This window comes from Lissotriton helveticus, chromosome 9 (genome assembly GCF_964261635.1).
Source record: "Lissotriton helveticus chromosome 9, aLisHel1.1, whole genome shotgun sequence".
In the NCBI taxonomy this organism is placed as follows: Eukaryota; Metazoa; Chordata; class Amphibia; order Caudata; family Salamandridae; genus Lissotriton; species Lissotriton helveticus.
Window position 1 is genome coordinate 1,121,015,020 of NC_136070.1, and position 22,851 is coordinate 1,121,037,870.

General features: G+C 41.7%; 1 protein-coding gene across 14 annotated transcripts in view; it reads right to left on the minus strand.

The window, feature by feature from the left end:
- Positions 1-22,851, minus strand: part of CADPS (calcium dependent secretion activator) — a 1,592,252-nt gene that overhangs the window by 623,534 nt on the left and 945,867 nt on the right. For 9 of the 14 annotated variants that reach the window (XM_078661538.1, XM_078661533.1, XM_078661537.1 and 6 more), the window contains exons 12-13: positions 17,497-17,633; positions 7,187-7,374 (exon numbers count right to left, since the gene is read on the minus strand). In XM_078661538.1, coding sequence (XP_078517664.1) covers positions 7,187-7,374; positions 17,497-17,633 — 325 coding nt within the window. Of the gene's footprint in view, positions 1-6,339; positions 6,511-7,186; positions 7,375-17,496; positions 17,634-22,851 lie in introns of all 14 variants that reach the window. The other 5 variants (XM_078661532.1, XM_078661528.1, XM_078661527.1 and 2 more) reach the window with 1 other exon arrangement.

The following is a 22,851-nucleotide window of genomic DNA, read 5'->3' on the forward strand; positions in this document are numbered from 1 at the left end:
CTCAGGCCTGCCATTGTAGCCTGTGTGTGTAATTTTTACCCTACCATTTCGACCTGGGAAAAAAAGTTTTTGCCAGGCCCAAACCTCTTTTTGTAATAATTATATGTCACCCAGAGGGCAAATACTGAACAGTTCAGAGGGCACGGAGCAGTGTATTTAAAAGGTAGGACGTGTACTTTCAAGTTTTACATGTCCCTGTAGTGAAAAACACCTAAATTAGTTTTAACCACTGCAAAGCCTACTTCTCCTATAGGAGCACATTGCAGTTACCTTATTATATTCAATAAGCTGTAACTTCCATTTGGGAGTTGGGTGACATGTCGAGTTTGGTATCTAAAGAATTGTAATTTAAAAGTCCTCTTTCATGGTGAAGTAGACTTTTTTATCACAATTCTGAAAATGCCACGTTTAGAAAGATGGCATTTTTTTGTCCCAACCAATTGGTGCCTGTTGCCTGTATCCTAGGTCACATAACTTCATGTAGTTGGTAGTGGGTCTTTGTGTATTGCTCTCAGACTGTGAGACTAAGGGAAGCTAGGTAGCTACAGCATGGGCCACACTGAGTTAAGGGGGAAGGAGTTGACACCTACCACGCTTGAAGTTCACAAAGGCCCTCCCTAAGCACTGTCGCAAAGGGGTTTGACACGAGACAATCTGGGGCCAGGACAGGGAGGTAGCAAATTCCTAACACCTCTGGGGGTGAAAACCTCTGGAAGCTTCTCGCACTTCAAGGTGGCACCAGGTATAAATATTGGACCTCAGATGCCAATTCTTTAGTACATTTCTGAACCTGTGGATTCTGCCAGGAAGAAAGATGGCTTTGATGCTGAAAGGACTACCACTCTGCTGGACTGCTGCTCTGAAGCACTGCTGCCCTGCTGTCCTCTTGCCTGGGTGAGAAGAGCTGGACCTGCATCACTAAACCCAGGACCCATAGTGACTCCAAGGGCTAGTGGCTGGCCTCCTACCTTGCCACATGGTGCCACCCAGTACAGGACACTTGAAAGTGGATCTGAAGGTGCTTTGTCAGCCCATCGGTGGAACTAGCGGAACCGATGCTTTGCGGCACAACCCTGAGCAGAACTGACACATGACCTCTGCTGGGTGGACTTTTTCGGGTGTAAGGGCTTGGCATCGCCCTTGAAGCACATAGTGATATGGGAACAGCCGCAGCGTGATGCATCCTTGATGCTGGAACTCGTATGGCATGCCTCTTGTTGTCGACAGCCTCGACAACAACGAAGAACTCTGAATCTTTAAAGAAAACAACGTACTTCCCACCATAGTAGGAAACACATCCAACCCCAGACCTTTTTCTTGTTTTCGCCTATCTTATATGGGTGGATTCTATTTGTTTATTAACTATAGTTAGGGAGATTGAATCCACTCCTTGTGTCCATGTGGACACGTTCCCTCTCCACTCCCTCCTTTGATATGTATGTTTTTTTAAATGCAGCCGGTTTTCCTTAAAGGAAAGCAGAATGCATTTAAAAAAGAAAAATGAAATTTTTCTGTTTCATTTTTTAAGGGCAGGCAGTAGTCCCTGGGACCACTGTCTGCTCTTGAAAAATATTTACGCACCCATTCACAAAGGGGAAGGGGTCCTCTGGAGACCCCTTCCCATTTGCGAGTAGCTCACCACCCTTTTGAAAATGGTGGTAAACTGTGAGTGTTTTGTGACAGCAATACGGTTGTAAAACATTCAAACATTAGTGTGAGACTCTATTTTAGGAAGGGACGCCCTTGGCACGCCCCTTCCTAATAGCAAGTTGTAAACCATATTTTGTGAGTCGTTAATAGGTTTGTGACTCGCAAAATATGGTTTGTACATGGGGCTGACCTATTTTGCAGTGGCAAATGGGCCAAATTCCTGTTTGCGACCGCAAAACCCGGTCGTACATCTGCCTCTGGGTCACATTTCATCACTTAAAAGGAAAATATGGTCTGTCACACGATGGAAGGATGCTTTTATTTCCACTTGTACCATATCAGATCATCGAGAAGGTGGGGCTCTGTGGATTGCGGTGAAGAGTATAATGCAGTTAGTCCTGTACTGATATTTCATTTAGTAGCTACAACTATCATTCCATATCATAAATCACTAATGCAAAGCATGGGCCATTTCTTTATTAGCATTTTTTTTTCTAACCACACTATGTCTCCAAGGTCTTTAATAAATACAATGTCTACTTTATCTCATTCCCAGGCACTGACAAAACTAGCTGTTGGTAGTATGTGAGAGTAATACTGATGTCCGTTAAAGGGCACATTGCTGAGCTATCATGTGTCAAAATCTCAAGAACACAGTACTGTATTAACACACAATACATTCACAAGCCAGAATTGTTACATCACCCCTTAATAGGCCTGCCTCATCTATTGCCAAATCTAACATTCTCTCAACATTAGTGGGAAATAAGGAGCACTGTATTAGAATGTGGTTCTGTGTTATCAAGTACCAGATGTCCAAAAATAAGTAAATTTCATCATGTGCCACAGCCTAATTAAGGTAGTGGTATCAGTTGCCACCACCCCAACCAAGATCAGCTACTTTGCCTCTCTCATCTCCCAAAAAATGGAGACACTCAGCACTGGTGGGAAGTGTAAGAGTAATTGGTTCCTGTAGATCCGTGGTACTCATAGTACGGCCCGCAGGCCGGCAGTTGCACACCAGACCTTCTATGGCGGCCCTTTAGCATGAAACTCTAGCACAGCTAACCATTTGCAGCAGGCTCCCCGAGACTCTCAGTAAACACAAAAGAGCCACTGGAGCAAGGGCGAAAGCAGCTTCTCCGCACATGTTCCAGCGGCTCTCTTTTGTGTTTACTCGTAGCCTCAGCGATGTCATGCATCAGGCACTGGCTGGAAGCATCAAGCTCAAATCCATGCAGTCTTCATTACATGGTAAAAACATATACAATATGTCTTTATTAGATCAAAAAGGTCTCAATTTCCTGACATAGTTCACGTTTTTAGTTTTCAAAATTTACTAAAAGTGGCCACTTTTATTTGGGTACTGGGGCCTATTTTGTGTCCCAGTTTGACTCTGTCCCTCATGCTCTCATTTAAACGCATATCTCTTTTTATAGTTTTATAGGTCATTATATAGGCTTCCCTGTCCCTGTTCACAGGTGACCTGCATCCCTCTTGTTTATGCATGTCTAGGCACCACCTCAGAAAACAGGGGACTCAACTCAGCCACCAAGACTGATGCTCACCCCCATCTCCATAGCTGATGAGCTCATTGACAGATATGGAGCTGCCAAGTTCCTGAGTACTTTTGCTTTGACTTCTGGGTACTAGCAGATTTCCCAAACTGAGGGGGGCAAAGGGTGGTCAGTATTTGCTACCCCGATTGCCACATTCAATATAGGGAGATGCAGTTTGGGTTTACAAATGTCCTTGCTACCTTCCAGAGGCTGCTGAACTAGGTTTTGGCCGGAATGGAGGCCATCAGTGTTGCTTATCTGGATGACATAGCTGTCTTGAGCAGCAGCTGGAAGGACCTCCTCGTTCACCTGCAGGAAATGCTTCAGCCAAGCAACAGGCAGTTCTGATTATCAAGTGCCAAGATAGGGCAGAGGTCTGTCATGTACTTGGGACACCTTGTGGGCAGGGGTAAGGCTCAGCCCCTCCAGGCCAAAACAGAAACTATTCTGGCCTGGGAGGCCCTAAAACTCAGAATGAATTGAAGGCCTTCCTGGGCCCCACTGGATATTACAGAAGGTTTGTAAAGAGATATAGCAGTGCCCACTTGACTGCACCCACGAAGGTGATCTGGATGGAGGCTTGCCATAAACCCTTTGACTTCCTCAAATAGGCCATGTGCACAGCTCCAGCAGCTCCCTGATGACACTTCCTCCTGAGACACTGGGTGTAGCCTTGCCCAGCTGAACCTTATGTTCTCAGAAAAATTTTCTTGGACATTCTGCTAAGTCTGAAGGAAAGCACCAACCAGACCCAATCCATTATGGCCATATATTTTGACTTTGACCGAGTCTCACGCGACTAGATGTCCACGGTCGGTGCTTTGATTTTTTAGAAGCTAGTTTTTACAACAAAATGTAAATATACAGAACTATAGTTCTAGTGGTTGGATTTTAGTTTTTTGGGTGTCAAATAATTTATTAAAATCGACTCTATTTTTCTAAATTGTTGTGGGATTTTTCTTGTGTTGTGTTTTCACTTTCTTACTGTTTGTGTGTTCCTTAAAAACTTTACACATTGCCTCTGAGCTAAGCCTGACTGGTTTTTGGACCAAGCTACCCAGGGGTAAGCATTGGTTAATGTAGTGAATTTGTGTGGTTCTCCATGCTAGGGTTTGTGGCTGTTTGACCAGGGCTGCCACCCCAATCAACCAACAACCCAATTTCTCACACTGTGTTAGCCTGTGCTTAGTCACAAAACAGTCGACTATGAACTGTAGCCTGCCACTACACACCTGCTCACATAGGAAATGCAGTGTTAAATAATGGATGTTATTTTAAGAGCCTGGTGCAAAAGCCTTCCAAACGCAGTGTAAGAATGACACTCCTTCATCAGATACAAAACCCTTTTCATTTGGAGGGCTGTGGGAATGAGAGAGAAAATTACGTGGGTGAATATTTGCACTCTCCCTTATAATATCATAAACCACAACAAAACAAACGTACCCCAGTGTGGCTTTTAAATGTGGGAACCAGACATCCTCTTTAGGGCGCCTTCAACTCAATTCAGGATGGTTTGTGTCTCGCTAAACAAGTATTGGACACTTGAGGCAAAATTACTCAGCTTCTGGCATAGGATGCAAGCTGCGTAAATTTTCGTAATTTTGTCTCAAGTGTCTGTTACTTGTTTTTAATCACCCCTACACCACCCATCTAATAAATAACATATTTTGAAGAGGAGTAAGAGCACAAGGTTTTAGTTGTCAGGATCCACTACTCCTCGCATCATCCCTGAATAGTTCCTCTATCCACAACAAGGGCCACCTGACACTACATCATTCTCTGGTGCGCGCTGGATGGCCAATGAAAAAGCAAGACACCAGGGGGTGTGTGAACACCAACCGTTCTTTTTTGTAAAATCCCCCTGGGGTCCTCTCTTCAGTTATAGGGACACGAATCATCCTGAGTTGAGTAAAAGGCTCACTAATGAGGAATTATGGTTCCCACATTTGAGAGCCACACTGGGGGACGTTTGTTTTGTTGTGGTTTATAAGAATGATACTCAACATTTAATGTATCCATCAACATGTCCCTACGTACCTCCCAAACTTAAACATCTTGTGCAATTCTCAGTAGTGATGAATAATGAAAGCCACTTATGCAAAAACCATGCAAAACACAACAAATCAACAACAACCGATTAGAGCTAGGAATGTAAAAATACAGTTAAGTTGCAAGGGTATTCACAGTTAATTTGAAGAGAGAAAGATTAACATGCAAAGATTCTGTTGGGAATTATGAAAACCCATAAACGCCCGGTTCTCTCACCCATGTATGAGGCATGAGCTTACCCAACCAAAAATGTTGGGCGCTGACAAAGTATATACCCTAGATGTAAATGCATCCCACCAAATCTGTGAGTTCAGCCTGCCATCCTGTAAAATCCCACAAATAGACCATGTAAGAAACATTTATATAATCCTGCCAAAGAAACAAAATACAGTGGTCAGTAAAGAAATGTATAAAACTTTCTTAAAATCACCCTTTCCATTACTTTCTCTACTCAATATAACAATGACAAAAAAAAACAGCAAACATCCTCCTTTCCAACTGAGTTTTCGTTGGACTGCTGAGAAAGAGCAGAATTAAAAGCCGTATGGTCATAGCTTATCCAATTAGAGGCCTGAAACGTCAACAATAGAAGTGCTTAAATCTCGGCTGTTTGAAGAACATATGAAACAGATCGTACAATGACCTTTATTAGGAGCTAGCCGGAGTTTGTTTGTGGTGACAGGATTCCAGGGCTGACAAAAATGGTTGTTTTCCCCCTCCTTTTTCCATTCTGTTTTTTCAGCACAATTTATATTTGATTGTACCTGGCAGAAATTTTGGGGGGAGGGGGGTGGGAAGCAGGGCCATGGAGAAATTTCCGAACACCTTATAATGCCGATTCATACCTGACTCCGCATTACCAGTCAAATGAAAGCCTAAGGTACACGCGGTATTAGGCGAAGCATGCCATTTCTAATGTTACATATAAAAACATGTTGTTCCCAACATTCTACAATTAAAAGAGTGCATTATTTAAACGCAGTTAACAATTATGTGAGTTATTTTATAATTGAATCTGTACACATCCTTATATGCACAAACTATTGTTTGAGCGTATAATTTGTGCGATGCAACAACCTACCTTTTAGGTTCTGGAGCAGGCTGGGATTTAGAATCTTTTCTCTTTTTCGACTCTCTCCTGGAATCCCTTCTGGAGTTGGTTTCAGATTCAAGGGCTGAGGGACCAGAATTTTTGCCCCCCTCACTTTCCCCACTTTGTTGTGACCCGCCAAGGAGCTCGGGCGTTTGTTGACTTTGGTGAGTGGATTTTTGATGTGTGTGCGGTGTGAAATAAATAGATAGCAAAAGAATCGAGAAGCAACGGAGGAAAGCATGCAAAAGAAAGGAAAGAAGACAAAGTGAAATAAAACAGGCATATGACGATACAAACTGGAGTAAAAAAAAAAGTCAGAAATGAAAAAAAGAAATTGCAAACCAAAAAGCATGTTTTAATTTGAAGGCGAACGTGTATAACAGAACATGAACTAGAGGTGATCTTCAGAACGACAAACAGTGGTGCCAAAATAGATAATGGTGACATTGAAAAGTTCTAAAGAAGACGTATTTAGTAGTCTTTCCGCTTTGAAAATGGGTAGCTAGCTTTATTAAAAAAAAGCGGACTATATTGTTACATTTTAGCACTGTATTGGTTTTCACATTTTTATTGAAGTCAAAAGGGTGATTATGCCAAACCCACTATTATTCAGATTCATCAAGGATGTCCAATTTATGTCCAGAAGGGACAATTCCATCCCAGATTTTCAGGACATCTACTATGTACATGATATATTTTTAGATTAATTCTATGCAAATATACCTTATGTGATTATTCCAAAAATCTGGCACTGCTCCCTTAAGCCTCGAGGAAACTAATCACCACTGAAAGAAAACATGAGTTTCTAACATAGCACAATCTTAGTTATGCTTACCTATTGCCATGAACATGTGACGCACAAAACGCAAAACTGTAGTGCAACAAGGTAGGGTCGATCATTGCTCCATTTTCGGCTCGTTCTAACAAGTCGTTCAGGTAACACAGATGCCGGTGGCAGCCTCGGCATCCATACCTGGCACAATATTCGTCGAGTACAAACACCTGCCCGGGACTAAACCAGCCCTGTTCAAAGACAAAATGGCACACATCAATTACAAACTGTAACACAGCTCACCATCTCCAGGGAATTGATGAAGAGGTAATGGATATGGTCCACGTATTAAACTAACATGTGCTGATAATACTGCACAGGCAAACGCTAAAATTGATTATTTTGTAAACACATGCAAAGCTTTATTCAAAATCCGTGAGAAGGAGTATATCATTCTGCTTACCCATCCTTCTACAAAGATCAAGTCTTAATTGATGCACATTTTATACAACTTGAGCCCCATCACCCCCCATTGTGACTACTGCAATTAAGTATGGCTATAACACGGTACAAATATCTCCCGGCCTGAGCTGCAAAACTGCAAACATTTGGCCAGGTTTTGCATGACGAAATGGGGTATAATTACCACCAGAACATCACTTTTAGTGATGTCCTGGTGGAGTATACCCTTCTCCCTATTTGCAAAGACACGTTAAGTCACTTTTTGTGGTTTAACACCACCGTGTAAATACGTCCCCTTTACATGCTTCACTTAGAGTGAAAGGGGCATGTGATAGGTGTTGCTGTGGGCGTTTCACCACAATACCCATTGCTTTTAACGCTGCCCGAGATTTACAAGGGTCTGTAAATCTGAGACAGCGCCAACAACTAACGCCATGCTAAAGTAGGCGCTGGAATGGGGAAACGTGGAGAAATACTTTTATTTCTCCAAGTTTTTGCTTTTCTCTGTGTGCTGCATTCTGCAGCACATATAGAAAGATCAAAACACCATTAATGATTGTCTATGTGCAGGAATGTCTCTCTTCCTCCACATAAATAATTATTAAATAATGACGATTTGCTACTTCTATGGAAGAATCATTCCCTGCAACACAACCAACCTTGCACTATGGTGCAAGGGTGCCTGCATTGTTGCTAAGCAAATAATTTCAGCGCCACCATCTAGAGAAAACACTGGTGTGTGCCGTATTGTTGTAAATACGGCGCATCTCTGGGTTTTGGCTCAGTTAACTACAACCGGAGAACACCCATAGTCCTAGTTGAGACCTGGGTGACTAGAATTATAACCTACATCAATGTCTCAACAGGTAATAATTAAGCACAATTTCTTTAAATTATGCACATAAATAGCAAATGAATTTGATAGAGCGCAAACATGTATTTCAGGAGAAGGGAAAAGGGGAGGAGGGAACAGGAAATAACACTATATACATTGAAGGAGGGTGTAACCCACAGGAACGTGTGCATAACAGTGCTCACACAATCGTGAGAATGGCACAAGTGACAAGTGATATAGGAACACAGCAGGAAGATGGCACGAAGGGAAAGATTTTTAACAATTTCTTAAATGGTTGTGATTGTACAGAAATGGTCCTTTATGATTATGAGGGACATTTAACAACATAAACAAATTTAAAGATCAAAAATGTACCAGAGGTTATGCTGGGTAGTTGACGACGTTTTGACGTGTGATAAATTCAGTTGATCTTCAGAACCGAGATACAACAGTATTGATCAGTGCTGTATATTAGCTGTCAAGGAATAGAAAGGAGGGCCAACGAAGGTAGTCAGGATAGCATCCACGGTGCCGCAAGGAGTTCATTCAGGGTGACAATGCCGGAGGCATGTGTTTCTGGGTGCGTGTCAGGGGGTCTCAAGGTCTGAGCGGAGCCGGGAATAACGTGAAAGCTTTCGCAGTACATGGCAAGGCGAGCCCCAGGTGGGTCTGAGGAACTTGTTGGGAATGGGACCGGCGTCCAGGAAGAAATGTCCAGTTGGGAGCCAAAGTACGTGAAGAGCCAGAGAAGTGTACAGGCTTCCACGGTGCATGGTGCGCTGATGCCCGATCGGGCTGAACGACGTAGTTGGAGTCAGACCAATGTCCGATCAGAAATGTCCAGTTGGAAGCTGCCAATTAAGAACGGAATCCGAAGGTATTAGGGGGGGTGGTGTGCACCGAATTGGTGGCATCCGCTAGGTAACTGAACGTTAGCGAGAGTCCGAGTTGGAGAAGGAGTGGTGGGAGCCTCCAATTAAAGGAGTTACAAGGATGTAATGGCTCCACACTCCGACATTTCATTGTAAATATGCCCATAAGTTTGCATGAAAACAGTGTGGTATTACAACAGTAGTTATAATCCCTGATCAGGTGCAAAAACGACTGTTCTAGTAGTAATTAGGGCAACAGGCACCATTTAGAATGCAAGACGTTATTGGACTAATACTGAATTAAGAATTGGTGTTCAGAAAAACAGATCATTACAAGGAAATATCTCCCTGAAGCCTACTGTAAAAAAGGTGTTGTTGACCTTTGTTGATGTTGATTTGGCCGATGAAATGCAGGTTAGCTGTTGTTGTTTTATGCTTCTTCCAGTTACATTCACCAAAGGAGGTATGTGCTTTACTATACCATCCAGAAGCTATTAAACAAGCAGTGAATGACCACTTGGACTAAGCCAGCAAGATTCGTGGTTGGATATAAAAAGCACTGCCGCACATACTACCCATAATGTGGCTGTTAATCTTGTATATTGCCTCAGAAAATAGGACCACATTACTTTTGCCGGTAGAGGACTGATTTATGCTCAGGGTTACATCTCTGCCCTTTAAGTGCCTTTTTGTATGGCTTGTGTTCAGAACCTCAACATTGACTGTTGTAACCTCTCACAATTACTCTTGAACAGCATTATTAGTTAACTATATCTAAGTTCAACCTCACATCAAAGTATAAGTAATTGTTTTAGTCCAGCCAAGCTTGACACCTTAACCGCGGTGGCAATTCTGCCGCGGTGTGGGCGTTCTGAAGAGTGGGCGGGGCCGCGTCGGCCAACGGACGTGCGCAGCACTACGAAGTTAGTGCTCGCGACGACCGTTGGCTGACGGCAGCAACGAAAGGGTTAATGGGGAATGACCTCCGCACACATACTTGTGCTTGCACTGATTTGATAGAATCTAAGTCTGTGCTCGCCTTTTCTAATATGCTAATATAGAGTACACCTTAGTCCTGAGCATACATTACACTCTATAAGGGTATTGAGGCTTTCAGTGATATAGATACAGCTCATTGAAGTCTGCCAGTATTTTCCCTTCCATTGGAACCTGTTGTAAATGCTTTCAGAGATGAAAAAAAGACCTAGAACCTTGTTCTGGCGGCACAACATCATTTAGAGAAAATACTGGGAAGTGTCATAGTTGTCCCACACATCTCTCAGAAAATTTCACAAACACCTTCCGCTGTCTCCAGCTGCCTGAGGGGAGATGCATAAATGATCAGTGGTGACATTGTTACTGCTGATTGCTTGTTCATTGTCCCTGCGATTATCTACACTCAAGGCACAATTCACAAAGAGTCTCCGCACTCATAGTAGAGGCTCCGCAATCATGGCAGGATCTCCATACTCAAGGTGGGATCTCCGCATAGTGGTTTCTAATTGCAGAGATAACGCCACCATTGCGGAGATCCTGCCATGACTGAGTAACTTCCACCACAAGTGTGGAGGCTCTTTGTGAATCGGGCCCACAGTGAAAAGGGTAGTGTGAATTGTAACAAGACTACAGCTATTTTTGCTCAATTGACTGGCAATTTATTGACTGGTTCCTTTGTGAGAGACAGGTGTGTCAGGACCTGACAGCAGCCCTTAGTCATTATCAAGCAGTAACAATTATTTTCTACCCTGTTCTGAACACTTTACATTGACTTACAGTTGGGTTACAGCAATGGAAAGCAAGACATATTATTTTTTATGTGTGTGCACTTCTGCTATCAATTATGTATTTTTGTGCTGCACTTTTAACAAGTGATAGTTAAATAATGATTGACAATCCATTTTATTGGAATAATTTTAAAAAATTGTCAAAAAATTAAATTTTCTTTCTGTACACAAATGGAGTACTTCTGTTTGTACACTTAAGTGCTCGTCACAAGTGGCCAGTATAATTCTAATGTGTACGGTGACTCCTGTTATTATACCTGATAAATTCTGCAATAAGTACTGCAGAAAACATGGGAACAAACATAATGAGAGTTATTGTGTTGAAAGCTAAAATATACGTTTCCGACTGAATTAATTGGAATGAAGACACATGAGCAAAGACTTACGAGTCCACAAACTCAACATAAAGTTATCTGTTGATTTCATAATTTGGTCCTGAACCTCATGCGCAGCAGAGGGCGAAACATGCTGACCATTCACATGTGATGGTAAGTCTGAACAACATCAATAATTCACCTTTTATTCTTACATCTATAACACCAATATATTTCACACATATTAAACGTCATTCATTAGATATAGGAGGTAATTGTATGCACCACCGCAGAGATCCCTCAAGTACATTCCCTTGGAAGGAGGTGGTACTCACCTAGGGAAGCGACTACTTAGGTGTGAAGCACAATGATGAGGCCACCGAACAGGAGGGTTTCGGGTCAACATGTGAGATACCAAGACCCCAGAAAACCAGCAGAGTTCACTCTCCTTTGATTACAAGTGTTAGGGGCCAGGTCAAAATGTTCTATGCGTTTACTCTTACAAAGTAGAGGGTCTGCTAGTCCATGTTTGCGAGTGTATGTTTATATAAAATACGCTTCGGCATGCCCAGTTTCTGTAGGCTGGTCCTTATGCACGCAGAAATAGGCCACAAATAATCGATAGAAACCCATCAGTTACCAAGCCCCCAAATAAAATATTTCTAACTACACACAGGATGCTGAAAAAAGTTGAAATGTTAGAATGAGTTTTCTGCAAAGGCTGAGGGCTAAGACGTATGTGTGCTTTACCCAAGGGCATACTATGTTCTAAAATCTTAAAATAACATTAGTGTATATGTCATCTATTTAAAAAAAAGATGATACAGCATGAAACAAACTTCTCAAACTGGATCCTCTAAAAACACAAGATGGACAAGAGACACATTTTTAGAAAAGCTAATGAAGTTTCTCTTAAATGTATGTGACTATTTTAAATTAAATTATTAAAGGCTAAACTGGCACAAGCCATATATGCAAGCACACCACAGTGTAGGATAGGCAGCCTTGAAGGACCATGAATGCATTAAGAGATATTAATAGCCATGCTTGGCAACATCACCAGTCTAGCTTGACTATGAGTGGCATATTTGAGCACTGCCTGGGCCACATCTAGGGATACAAGTATAAGATTAAATGTAAGAAAGAACATTAATTAACAAGACAGCAGCCCCTTGAAAAGCGTATGGATTATTCTTCTGTTCAGAAGACCTGCAGTAGCACTTGCTGACAATTTCCAAAAGACTACTGATTCTGAAAGCTTTTCCTTTATGTCCCTATTTTTTTTTACAAAAGAATATGCATTTGATGTTTGCACCACAAGGATGTTCCTACACAATGTGGAGGATGAAACATTCACACCCTCCGCATTAATGAGATAACGCAGAGGACATGAACATCTTGTCCTCCTAATTAGGGGGGTGAAGACATTTTCCCAGCATTTGTTGACTATAACTAAAATTAGAGGCTAGTGATTTCTCAGACATTCATTCTTAATTCCAATAAGTTGATTGCGTATAGTTGATTGTGCTGAACATTAGATTTTCTTTTATCTCTAATTCATTTGAATTGTTTTCTATCATATCTTCTACTCCCCATCAATTGATGTAGCAATCAGAACTGAAACTGGTGATCTACATAAAGAAGGAACCAATAGTATTTAAAGAAGAGCAAGCCTATCAATCTCTGTGAATGGGACTACATTGGTTATTTACGCATAAAGCATAACATTTTCACTGTTGCTCACTTTGTTTTGCAGGGAGGTCTTTCCTATTTTATACTTACTGTTTGAAATTGGGTCTCTAGTTGGCAGAGGTATGTACCCTGTCTGAGTAGGGACAACAATCCTAGTCAGGGTAAGTCACAACACAATCCTAAAGCAACCTGTGCTCACCCTCTGGTAGCTTGGCACATAGCAGACAGGCCTAACTTAAAAGGCAATGTGTAAAGTATTTGTGCAATAATTCATACACCAACACAGTAAATACACTACAAAAAAAAACTCCAAAACTGTTTTAAAAAATTTAAACTATTGATCTGAGGAAAATAAGATCAAATTCCAGCATGTAGAAGTTGAGATATTGAATTTTGAACAAATAAATGCAGTAGGGCGCTCACATACAAATAATGCAATAAAGGTATTTTTAGGTCACGCTGGACGAGGGCAAAGTTAAAGTTTGGGCAGACTTCATGGAAGACCACGCAGGCCCCAGTGAACAAAGTACCATTCATGGTTGCAAGCTACAAAATGTGTCAATATTCTCCACGCAGTAAAGGCAATGCGTCGGCTCCGGTTCACACAGTTGGGTCGATGTGTCGAAGTTGAGCCTCGAGGTCAAGACATCAGCTCTGCACTGTGTTGTCATCGAACCTCACAGTTGGGTCAATGCGCCAGAGCCGAGTCTAGCGGACGGGAAGTCAGATCAGCACAATGTAAGCAAGGTCCAGTGCACACAACGGGTGTGTGTGATATGATTGATCACAGACAAATGACAAGGATGGAGTCGCATAAACTAGTTCTTTTTGTGTCGTTTTATTGGAGGGTGGGTGGTTGGAACAAAAAAAACAGCCGACACGTGTTTCGTCAAGAAGGGTGTTAACCCGTGACTCTTCAGGGCTGTAAACGGGTCGGGTAAAATGGAGTCGGGGGACCGGTGATATATCCAACCCGGTCCTAGTCGGGTTTGACACACAAACAGACGGGCACTCAGCGGTGCATTGTGTGTGGTAATTTTGCAAAGTGAAATGATGCGCTGACGGCGGGTAATGCCGTATGTAGCCACAGGAGTTTAAGCTTAGTAGCCTGGGAACCGTATTATCGGGGTGGTGGTTTTCGCCGGATGTGGGGAAGACGGGTTCCCGACTCCATTTTACTCGACCCGTTTACACGGGTCACGGGTTAACACCCTTCTTGACGAAACACGTGTCGGCTGGTTTTTTGTTCCAACCACCCACCCTCCAATAAAACGACACAAAAAGAACACGTTTGTGCGACTCCATCCTTGTAATTTGTCTGTGATCAATCATATCACACACACCCGTTGTGTGCACTGGACCTTGCTTACATTTTACTACAAGGGAGGACTCTCTCCACCTTTGGTTTTCAGAGTTTAGGGTTTTCTCTGACCAAGTTGCACCAACCATAACCACCATCTCTTTTGACCCAACCACTACCTGTTGTGCGCCATCATACTTCTGAACACTCATAAACCCTTCGCTGAACTCTAAACCAGATCAGCACAATGTCATCATGGAATCTCGCTGTCAGATCAATGCACTGGAGTTGAGCCTCGCGATCGGTACCTCAGATCGGCACTGCATCTGCGTTGAAGGAAAGTGCGCCAGTTCTTATCAGTGCAGTGGTGATGATGCTTTAATTTTATAGCAAAACAGCTGCAGAACCCACTTCTGAGGTCCTGAACTTGGAGGGGGCAACTCAGAAAAATGTAGGACGCACAGAAGGCAGTGTCCATCAGTACCAACAGGATTGCAGGAAGTCTTTTGAGTTTCAGAGACTTCTGAAACAGAAAGCAAGCCAGCAAGCCATTGGAGGCCACTTGGGAAGGTAGAGCCCAGCCACCTTTAGCAGAGTTAGGGAGCAAACAGAAAAGCTGTCCTTCCAGTACAGCAGTTCAGTTGAGTTATTTGAGTAGCACAACAGTCCTTCTGACAGGGGTCCAGTTAAATATCCAGAAGTGTCTGATTTGTGTGGGTCAGAAACCCCGTACCAATACCCAAAAGTGCCTTTGAAGTGGAGGTGACAGCAAAGGCTAGCCTCTGAAGTGAACACAACCCCATGGTTAGCCTTGTCCTGTCTGCCAGGCTAACCATGGGGGGTAAAGCAGTGCTTTGTGTGTGGACATGACACTACCTATTGAAGTATAAGTGTTAGCCCCTTCCATTCCTCCCTGCCAAGGAAGACTCATCAGAATGCAGATGAATACAGATGAGTGCTCAGAATGCAGATACGCCTCACAATCCTATGTTTGTGGCTGCCTAAAGGGAATGCACAAAGTGTAGCTGTCACCTAACCCAGAAGTGTATTAGAGACAGGCTGTAATGTACAAAAGAGCGAAAAGTAGAGAAATATCCACTTCCTAAAAGTGGCATTTCTAAAACAGTAATGTTAAATGCAACTTCAACGGTATAGAGGATTTCTCAAGACCATTCCACACATATGAAACATGAAAAGCTACTCCTCCCTGATCAGGAATTGCAGCTAAAAAGTGTATTAAGGAATTCCCAATGCTAGTCTATGAGAGGAGTAGGCCTCACAGTAGTGAAAAACAAAATAGGTAGTTTGTCGCTACTAGGATATGTAAAACATAAAATTCATGTCCTATTGTTAGAAGGGGTCTCTAGTTGGCAGAATTAGGTACCTTTGTCCGAATAGTGACCCTTGCTTCTAGTCAGGGTAACAGGCATACACACTTTAGATATCCCCTGCTCACCCCCTGGGTAGGATGGTACGGGCAGACAGACTTATCCCAAAGGCAATGTGTAAAATATTTATACTCAAAACACAGTAATAACGTGATAACACCTCAAATGGACACCACACCAGATTGGAAAAATAAAGTATCAGCATCTAAACGCAACAAAACCAAAATGACAAATATCCAACATACATGTTATAAGAATATGACTTTTCATAGGTTTCAAGTAACTGGGTCCATAGAAAACTATGGATGCCTGATTGTAGACAAAGTACCTGTAGGTGCATCAAAATTCATAAGGCCAAACAGCCGTAGAGATGGGCAGCATTGAGAAACTAAGAGACTCGTCAGTCCCTGAGTCCTTGGGGAGGGGATGTGACAATTCTGCTGCACGCAAGAGAAGTGATGCACCGAATCCAGACTGTGGCGGGAAGTGATGCTTCAACTTCAAGACGGTTCTGGTCTGCAGGTGATGTGGGGAAAACTTGATGCACAGGTGTGATGCGTGGAAATCCAGTTGATGCAGTGGTGACAAGCGGAGCTGCGTCCGTTTCTTCAGTCACTATCCCACGATGCATGAGTTGCTGTAACTGTGACAGGTGCTGCACCATCTCGGCAGCAGCACAGCGATGTGTGGAGATTCTTCTTGCACTGCAGTGCTGCTTCGGGAAAAACAGCCACAAGAAGAGCAATGCGTTCATCTTCTCAGTTCTTCAGGTTTCTTGCAGGTCCCAACACCAGGATCAACCTCCAAAGACCAAAACCGGAACAGGCACCACCTGGAAGGTCACAACTCTCAGCAGCACAGTTCAGGGGAGCTGGGGGATTAAATATTTGTGTCCCTGAGACTTCAGAACAGGAGGCCAGCACACACAGGCCCATGGAGATTCTTCTTCAAGCAGGTTCACAGCAAAGTTCCAGTCTTTGTCCTTTCATGGCAGAAACAGCAACTTCAGGCCTTCACCTTGGTCCTGATGAAGACCCCGTTCACAACGCGCAAATTTGGTTGTTCCGTTTAGGGGTCAACACGTTGACATTTCTCCTTTGTTTGTATTGTCAGACATATATGACAGAGAATTTATATCTGTAATTATGTTATGATTTGTCATTTAATGCATTTGGCAGGAAACTGTCTGGATAGTTGTTTATCAATTTATTGATGTATATATATATATATGTGCACTGATGTCCTTCATCACAATCCCTCCCATGCACTTACCACCTCACTTTTCTCTGCACATTTTTGCTTGAAAAATATCCACTTATAAATTGTATTCTACTGTATATAAACTGATTAGCTTCAATGTTGTGATGGAATAAAATCACACTCATTTGGTTGTTATATTGTATAGTGGTGCTTGACTTTGTTCAGATACAGATTAACTCTTGTACATGTCCATCTTTCTTAAATTGCTTTCCACTGGGACATTAACTTATTGTACTATTATCTACCCAGGCCCAGTGGCTTTTTGGGTTGCTCCATTGTTACTTAGTACATTGTTTTTATGCAGCACAGGAAATGTCCTCATAGCACTCATTTTGGGATCAGCTTGAATTCTAATTATTCTCTCTCCAGTTCAATTTTCATTTACAAGGAAACTCACAGCAACCCATATCTTAAATTGGCATGGTTTCTAGATATGTGGTTTAAGAATACCGAATATATTACTTACCAAGCAGGAATAGGAGTCATTAAGTCTGTGGTCGAGAGTGAGGCGTTGAACCATCTCAAACAGTGAGGCGTGGTCAAAGTTACAGGGATTAGAAGATATAAATTCATCCATTCCATGCTTTTGTGCTCTATCTGCATCTGTTCATTTATACATGTAAAGAAATATATGATTTGTAGACACACATCTTGTTGCAAATAACATTACTGTATAGAGTTGCAAGCTTTAAATATGCAAACTATTCCTTGCCTCTTATGCTAAATTGTTGTTTACAGCTTAACACTTGGGCTTATTTGAATCTATGATAGACAACTAGAATCACAAATTTATTTCCTTAAAAAACAGTCACCTAGTAAATACATTTTAAACCAATTTCTATTAATATTAATTAGAACATGTTGTAAATTAAAATGAAATGATGAATCATACATTAGTTTATATCCTGCATACAATAACAAAGTATTTATTTTCAAGTAGGAACATTTAGAGTACCCCTATTTTATTATGTTTGTCTATTAAATAGATTCTGCCATTCTATTAAAGGTATGTCTAGCTGGTACTTTCAAGGAAGATTTTCTTACATTACTGTTTTTGTTTTTCACTAGCACATTGCCAGTATTTGACCCCATGTTTACCTTTTTTATATTTAATTTTTAATCAGTTATTTACTTTACTTCAAATAAATATAAGAAGATGTTAATTTAGGTCATACTAATATTTCTAAAGAAGCTTCATCTTTGGCCACAGACACCATTCAGAAATCGTTATCAGATAAATTGACAGATAGTCAATTTAGTAAGGCTCTTATTGGGCGTTAATGTTCATGTTATTTATAGCTTCAGTACATTAACAATTTCTTTTTCACATAGAATGTTGTAAGCACAGCCCATGGGGCAACATATATTTGATTGAACATGCATAACACAATCTGTCTAAACTCAGCGGGAAAGCAATCAAGAGATCTGAATCAAGGTGTTCGGGAAAAGGAGGAGGGTATGCTCGATACAAACAGGCAATTTCATATTACATGCATGTTCACCAATGTTGGAACTGGTGTGTAAAACTGAACACGGGTTACATGAATATTATGAAGGGCAGTTCTTTGAAAGCCCTGCTCTGAAATTAACCAATTAAAAATGCTACAACAGAGACCTTCACTGAGTGATTTGAAGTGATGGAATCCAACATACAACCTGAGAAATGACCATACATGTGCAGTGACCCCTTGATAGGTTTGGCTATCTGTCAACTTTGCCAGTTGAGCAGCATGAGCAACAACTTTGAATAATCCACAAATACACCCTTGTGCCAAATAAACCAAATTCATGTTCTTTAAAGTAGGATGACAAAGGCACTGTATATAATTTCAGATTCAGGATGACATTTTCTGCAAGGGCCTTTCACTTTTCCGGAAATAAAGAGATCTTTGTTTCCATTTACACCTTTCCATAAGTAGTAATCCTACTGACTCCCAACTGGTATGCAACATGTGGCAGACTTGGAATCACAAAGGCCAATTGCCCTGTATACCCAGTGGTTGTGATAACGCACTTTTAGCTTGTCATTGTTATACTTAATGTAAAACATAGAGTACATTTCACAGATTGATGATATTATTTTAATGCAATTTCTCCATGACAATTGTTCCCTTTTTCAATTCACCAACCCATAATCACTTTTGTATGTACCTATTAATCTCCATGACACAAATCTTTAAAGAACACATCATCATGACACAGTAGCTGTCCCTCTTGCTCTTAGTTTCCCCAACAATCATTGTTGGCTTTCCTTTCATCTTTTCTCCCTTTTGGATATATGAACACTATATAATGCCACATACATGGACACATACATTTCTTTCACATTTCTCACATATTCTGGTCCTCATATGTTAGCCCTTTTCTGGTTTCTGAACTTCTACCACACATTATTTTAATCTTTGTACTATATTTACCTGTTCTAACAGCTTCCTGCCACTACCCTGCAACATTCAAATTTCTTTCCGATAACCTTTGAATTTGAGAGACAATATTGTGAGAAACTGGGTTGTTGGTTCAGTACAGTGTTTAAGCTGCTCATGCAACAGCCACAATCCCTGTCAGGGTGAAGTACAAAAGTCACTAAATTAACCTGTGCTTAATCCTCTGCTAGCTTGCCACAAAAGCAGTTAGGCTTAACTTAGAGGCAATATGTAAAGTATTTATGCAGCACACAAATTGAGAATAAATTGAAAACACAGCACAAAAAAAACAATAAAAAATTTGAAAAATAGACTATATTTTTATAACATGACTAATGACATCAAAACGACATATATTCAAATACTGGAACCCTGTTATTAATTTTTTTAATGTAAGGCAAAAAATGCCACCTAAAAGATAAAAGTACTCACCATGCCCATATAGTCGCGCAAAAGCAGGCCAAAGTTGAAAAATATGGCCGACTGAGATGGAGCATGGTTCGGATACAAAGGGTGGATAGCCTGGTCTGCGCATCCCTTCAGACTTAGCAGAAATTTGAAGAAAAATGTTCTGAGAAGGTGATGTTCAATGAGGCAAAGATGCAGGCAGTGTTCGAGGAGGAAGCCTCAATGTTGAGGAGATGCTGGACGAAGTGGAGGTGAAGATTTCTTTATCCACTCTATTTTTTACTTTACTTCGTTTGTTCAAGGTTGCTCTGGGCGAGAATATATTTCCATTGCCCGTTCCCTGCCCTAATAGCATGAATGTGTAAATCCAGCAGGTGTGGAGTGCACTTGCGCCCCTTTACTAGTCGCACAGCATTATCCATAAGTATTCAAAAGACTCCATTTCTTTGACCCCTTTTGGAAATCAAAAATCTCCAGTGGGAATGAGGCTGGAGACTGTAGCTGTCAAAAGTTCCACAAGGAAAAACCCCTTTGGAGAAGGACCCTTGAAGAATATTTGCTGCTGCACAGAGCAACATAGTGGGAGCTGCCGCAAAGTTAGGCCGAAAGGTGATGCACCTTGGGAGGATAGATGAGCAGGTTGGTGTCAGTCTCCTCTTGGTTCTTAGAGCAGTTTTTAGCCCCAAAAATGTTAAATTCCAAGTTTTGGATTTTGGCAATTTGGGAACGTTTAGCACCACCACCAAGGGTCTAGGACTGGAAGGGCACCACTTGGGGTTCAGGAGTAAATCAGGCTGAGTCCAGGTGCGGGTTCAAGATGGCTGGAGCCATCTCTGAGGCTCTGATCAGGAGGTCAGCCAACTAGCAAATGTAGCAGCTCTGGTAGACCTGGGTTCAGCAGCACAACAGTGCTCAAACAGCAGGGAAGACCTCTGATGGTTCAAGGTAGACCTTAGGCAGCAAATCAGTCCTTCCCGGACCAGCAACGCAGACTTCTGAAGAACATAGCAGGCCACATTATCAGGCTGTTGTCTGAAAGTCTTTCTGGAGGTCCAGAAAGTGAACTGATGAGTGGGCCTGAGGACCACCAGAGTGACTCTAAAAGCTAGTTGGTTGGCCTCCTGATCAGAAGCCTCATGGGCAGAAAAGGCTCCAACCCTGTTGAACCCGGCACCTGGACACTACTTGATGTGAGCCTTGCCCTCCAAGCAGTGCCACCCCGGCCCTGAACCCCAGGAAGCAGGCCTGAAGGTGCCTTGTCAGTCCACTGTGGTCCTCTGAGCAGTACCAATACACCGAGATGCTTATCTTCACAGCCACATCAGAACCACCACTGTGCAACACATACTTGATGCATGACTTCACCTCGCAAGCTCCTCGTTGACGGCATCCTTGACAAAAATGCAGGTCACCACATCACAGCCATGCAGCCCATCTGAATCACCACTTTGTGAAGCATTTTCAACACGGGATCTTGCAATGTTCTGCAACCAGGATTTTCCACAACAACTTTGTTCAGAGGGCCTTAACTATTCCCTGTATTCAGACCACGCTCCATCGCAGGAGACCTAAACTTGTGACTTTGTCCAGGTCTTGTGCAACTAGATAACCACAGTTGGTACTTCAAGGCACTATTTTTGTTAAAAGGTTAAAATTGCATATCTCTGGTTCTACTTATTGCATTTTTGTTGTTTTGGTCTCAAATAACTTGTTACATTTTACTCAATTTCTCAAATTGGTGTGGCATTTTTCTGGTGTTGGGTTTTCCCTTTATTATTATCTGACATGTCACAACATTGCCTCTAGATTAGGCCTGATTGCTTTTCTGTCAAGCTGCCAGAGGATTAAGCACAGGTTAATGGTGGGTTTGTTTGTGTTTCACCCTGACAGAAATTGTGGTTGCTGCTTCAGTTTGGTCCCCCCCCCCCCAACCAGTAACCCAATGTCCAACTAGGGGTGAAGGATTCAAGTTTGGGGGTGACCCTGCAGAGAGGGCCAAGTCCAACAAACACCCTGATCGAATCTCTCTAATTGAGGACACAATGTGTCCAGGTGTTCTCCTACCTTATAGTGGCTACAAATAACAAGCATATTTGAAATCTTTCTATTTAATCACTTGTGGTTGGGTGTATTATAATTAATGCTTTGAAATATTTTAGTTCAGCAGCAATTTACTCTAAAAACATATTATTTGTTTGGGGTCAATTTCCTAATGTAGCTGTCCATGTTTCACAGTTTAGTGCACTATCTTGAGGGGAACCCTTTTTTACAATTTAAAATATCTTGGATATCATGCCATGGAGACTCAAGCATAGTTTTCTTCCATAATGAGGTGGATGAGTATATTGCAAACGTCTGGTGCAATATTGATAATGCTGCATACAGGTGTTGATACAGCTCCTGACAGGAATTCCTATTGCAGCCGAATATTAATGAACAATGGTAATCAATTCATGAATTCCAATAAATGCTGTATGCCATAAGCTTTACAAATAGAAAATCGTGGAGTAGTGAGACTTTAAGAGCTTTTTTTCTTGGGTTGCTTAACATCGGTATTGGAAACACAGCTAAAGCAATTAATTTGCACATGATACTAAGTTAAATGCTTACAAAACAAACTTTAAAGGTTGTCTGAGGTAACCTGTCCTATTAAGCAGACAAAATCACTTGCAAGTCTTGACAGAAAAATTATGTCAGGATTAGTACCTACTTCTTAGATGAAATGGTATTGAGAAAATTCTAACAGGTGACATTCTGCTATGTAATTTCCCATGGAATAATTCATACATTTTTCCAAGCAATTGTGAAATACATGGATCAAAGTATTTTACTAAAACGTTGGTGTTTTGTCTTGAAGCAGTGGTCTCTAAGGAGTTTTCAGAAGTTGGACCTCAGCCATGGAATTGCTTTAAACCCAATATTAGCAGTGCATCTAAACTTCAATTACGTGGCAGAAACAAATAAATATAGAAATATTATTGTTATTGTTC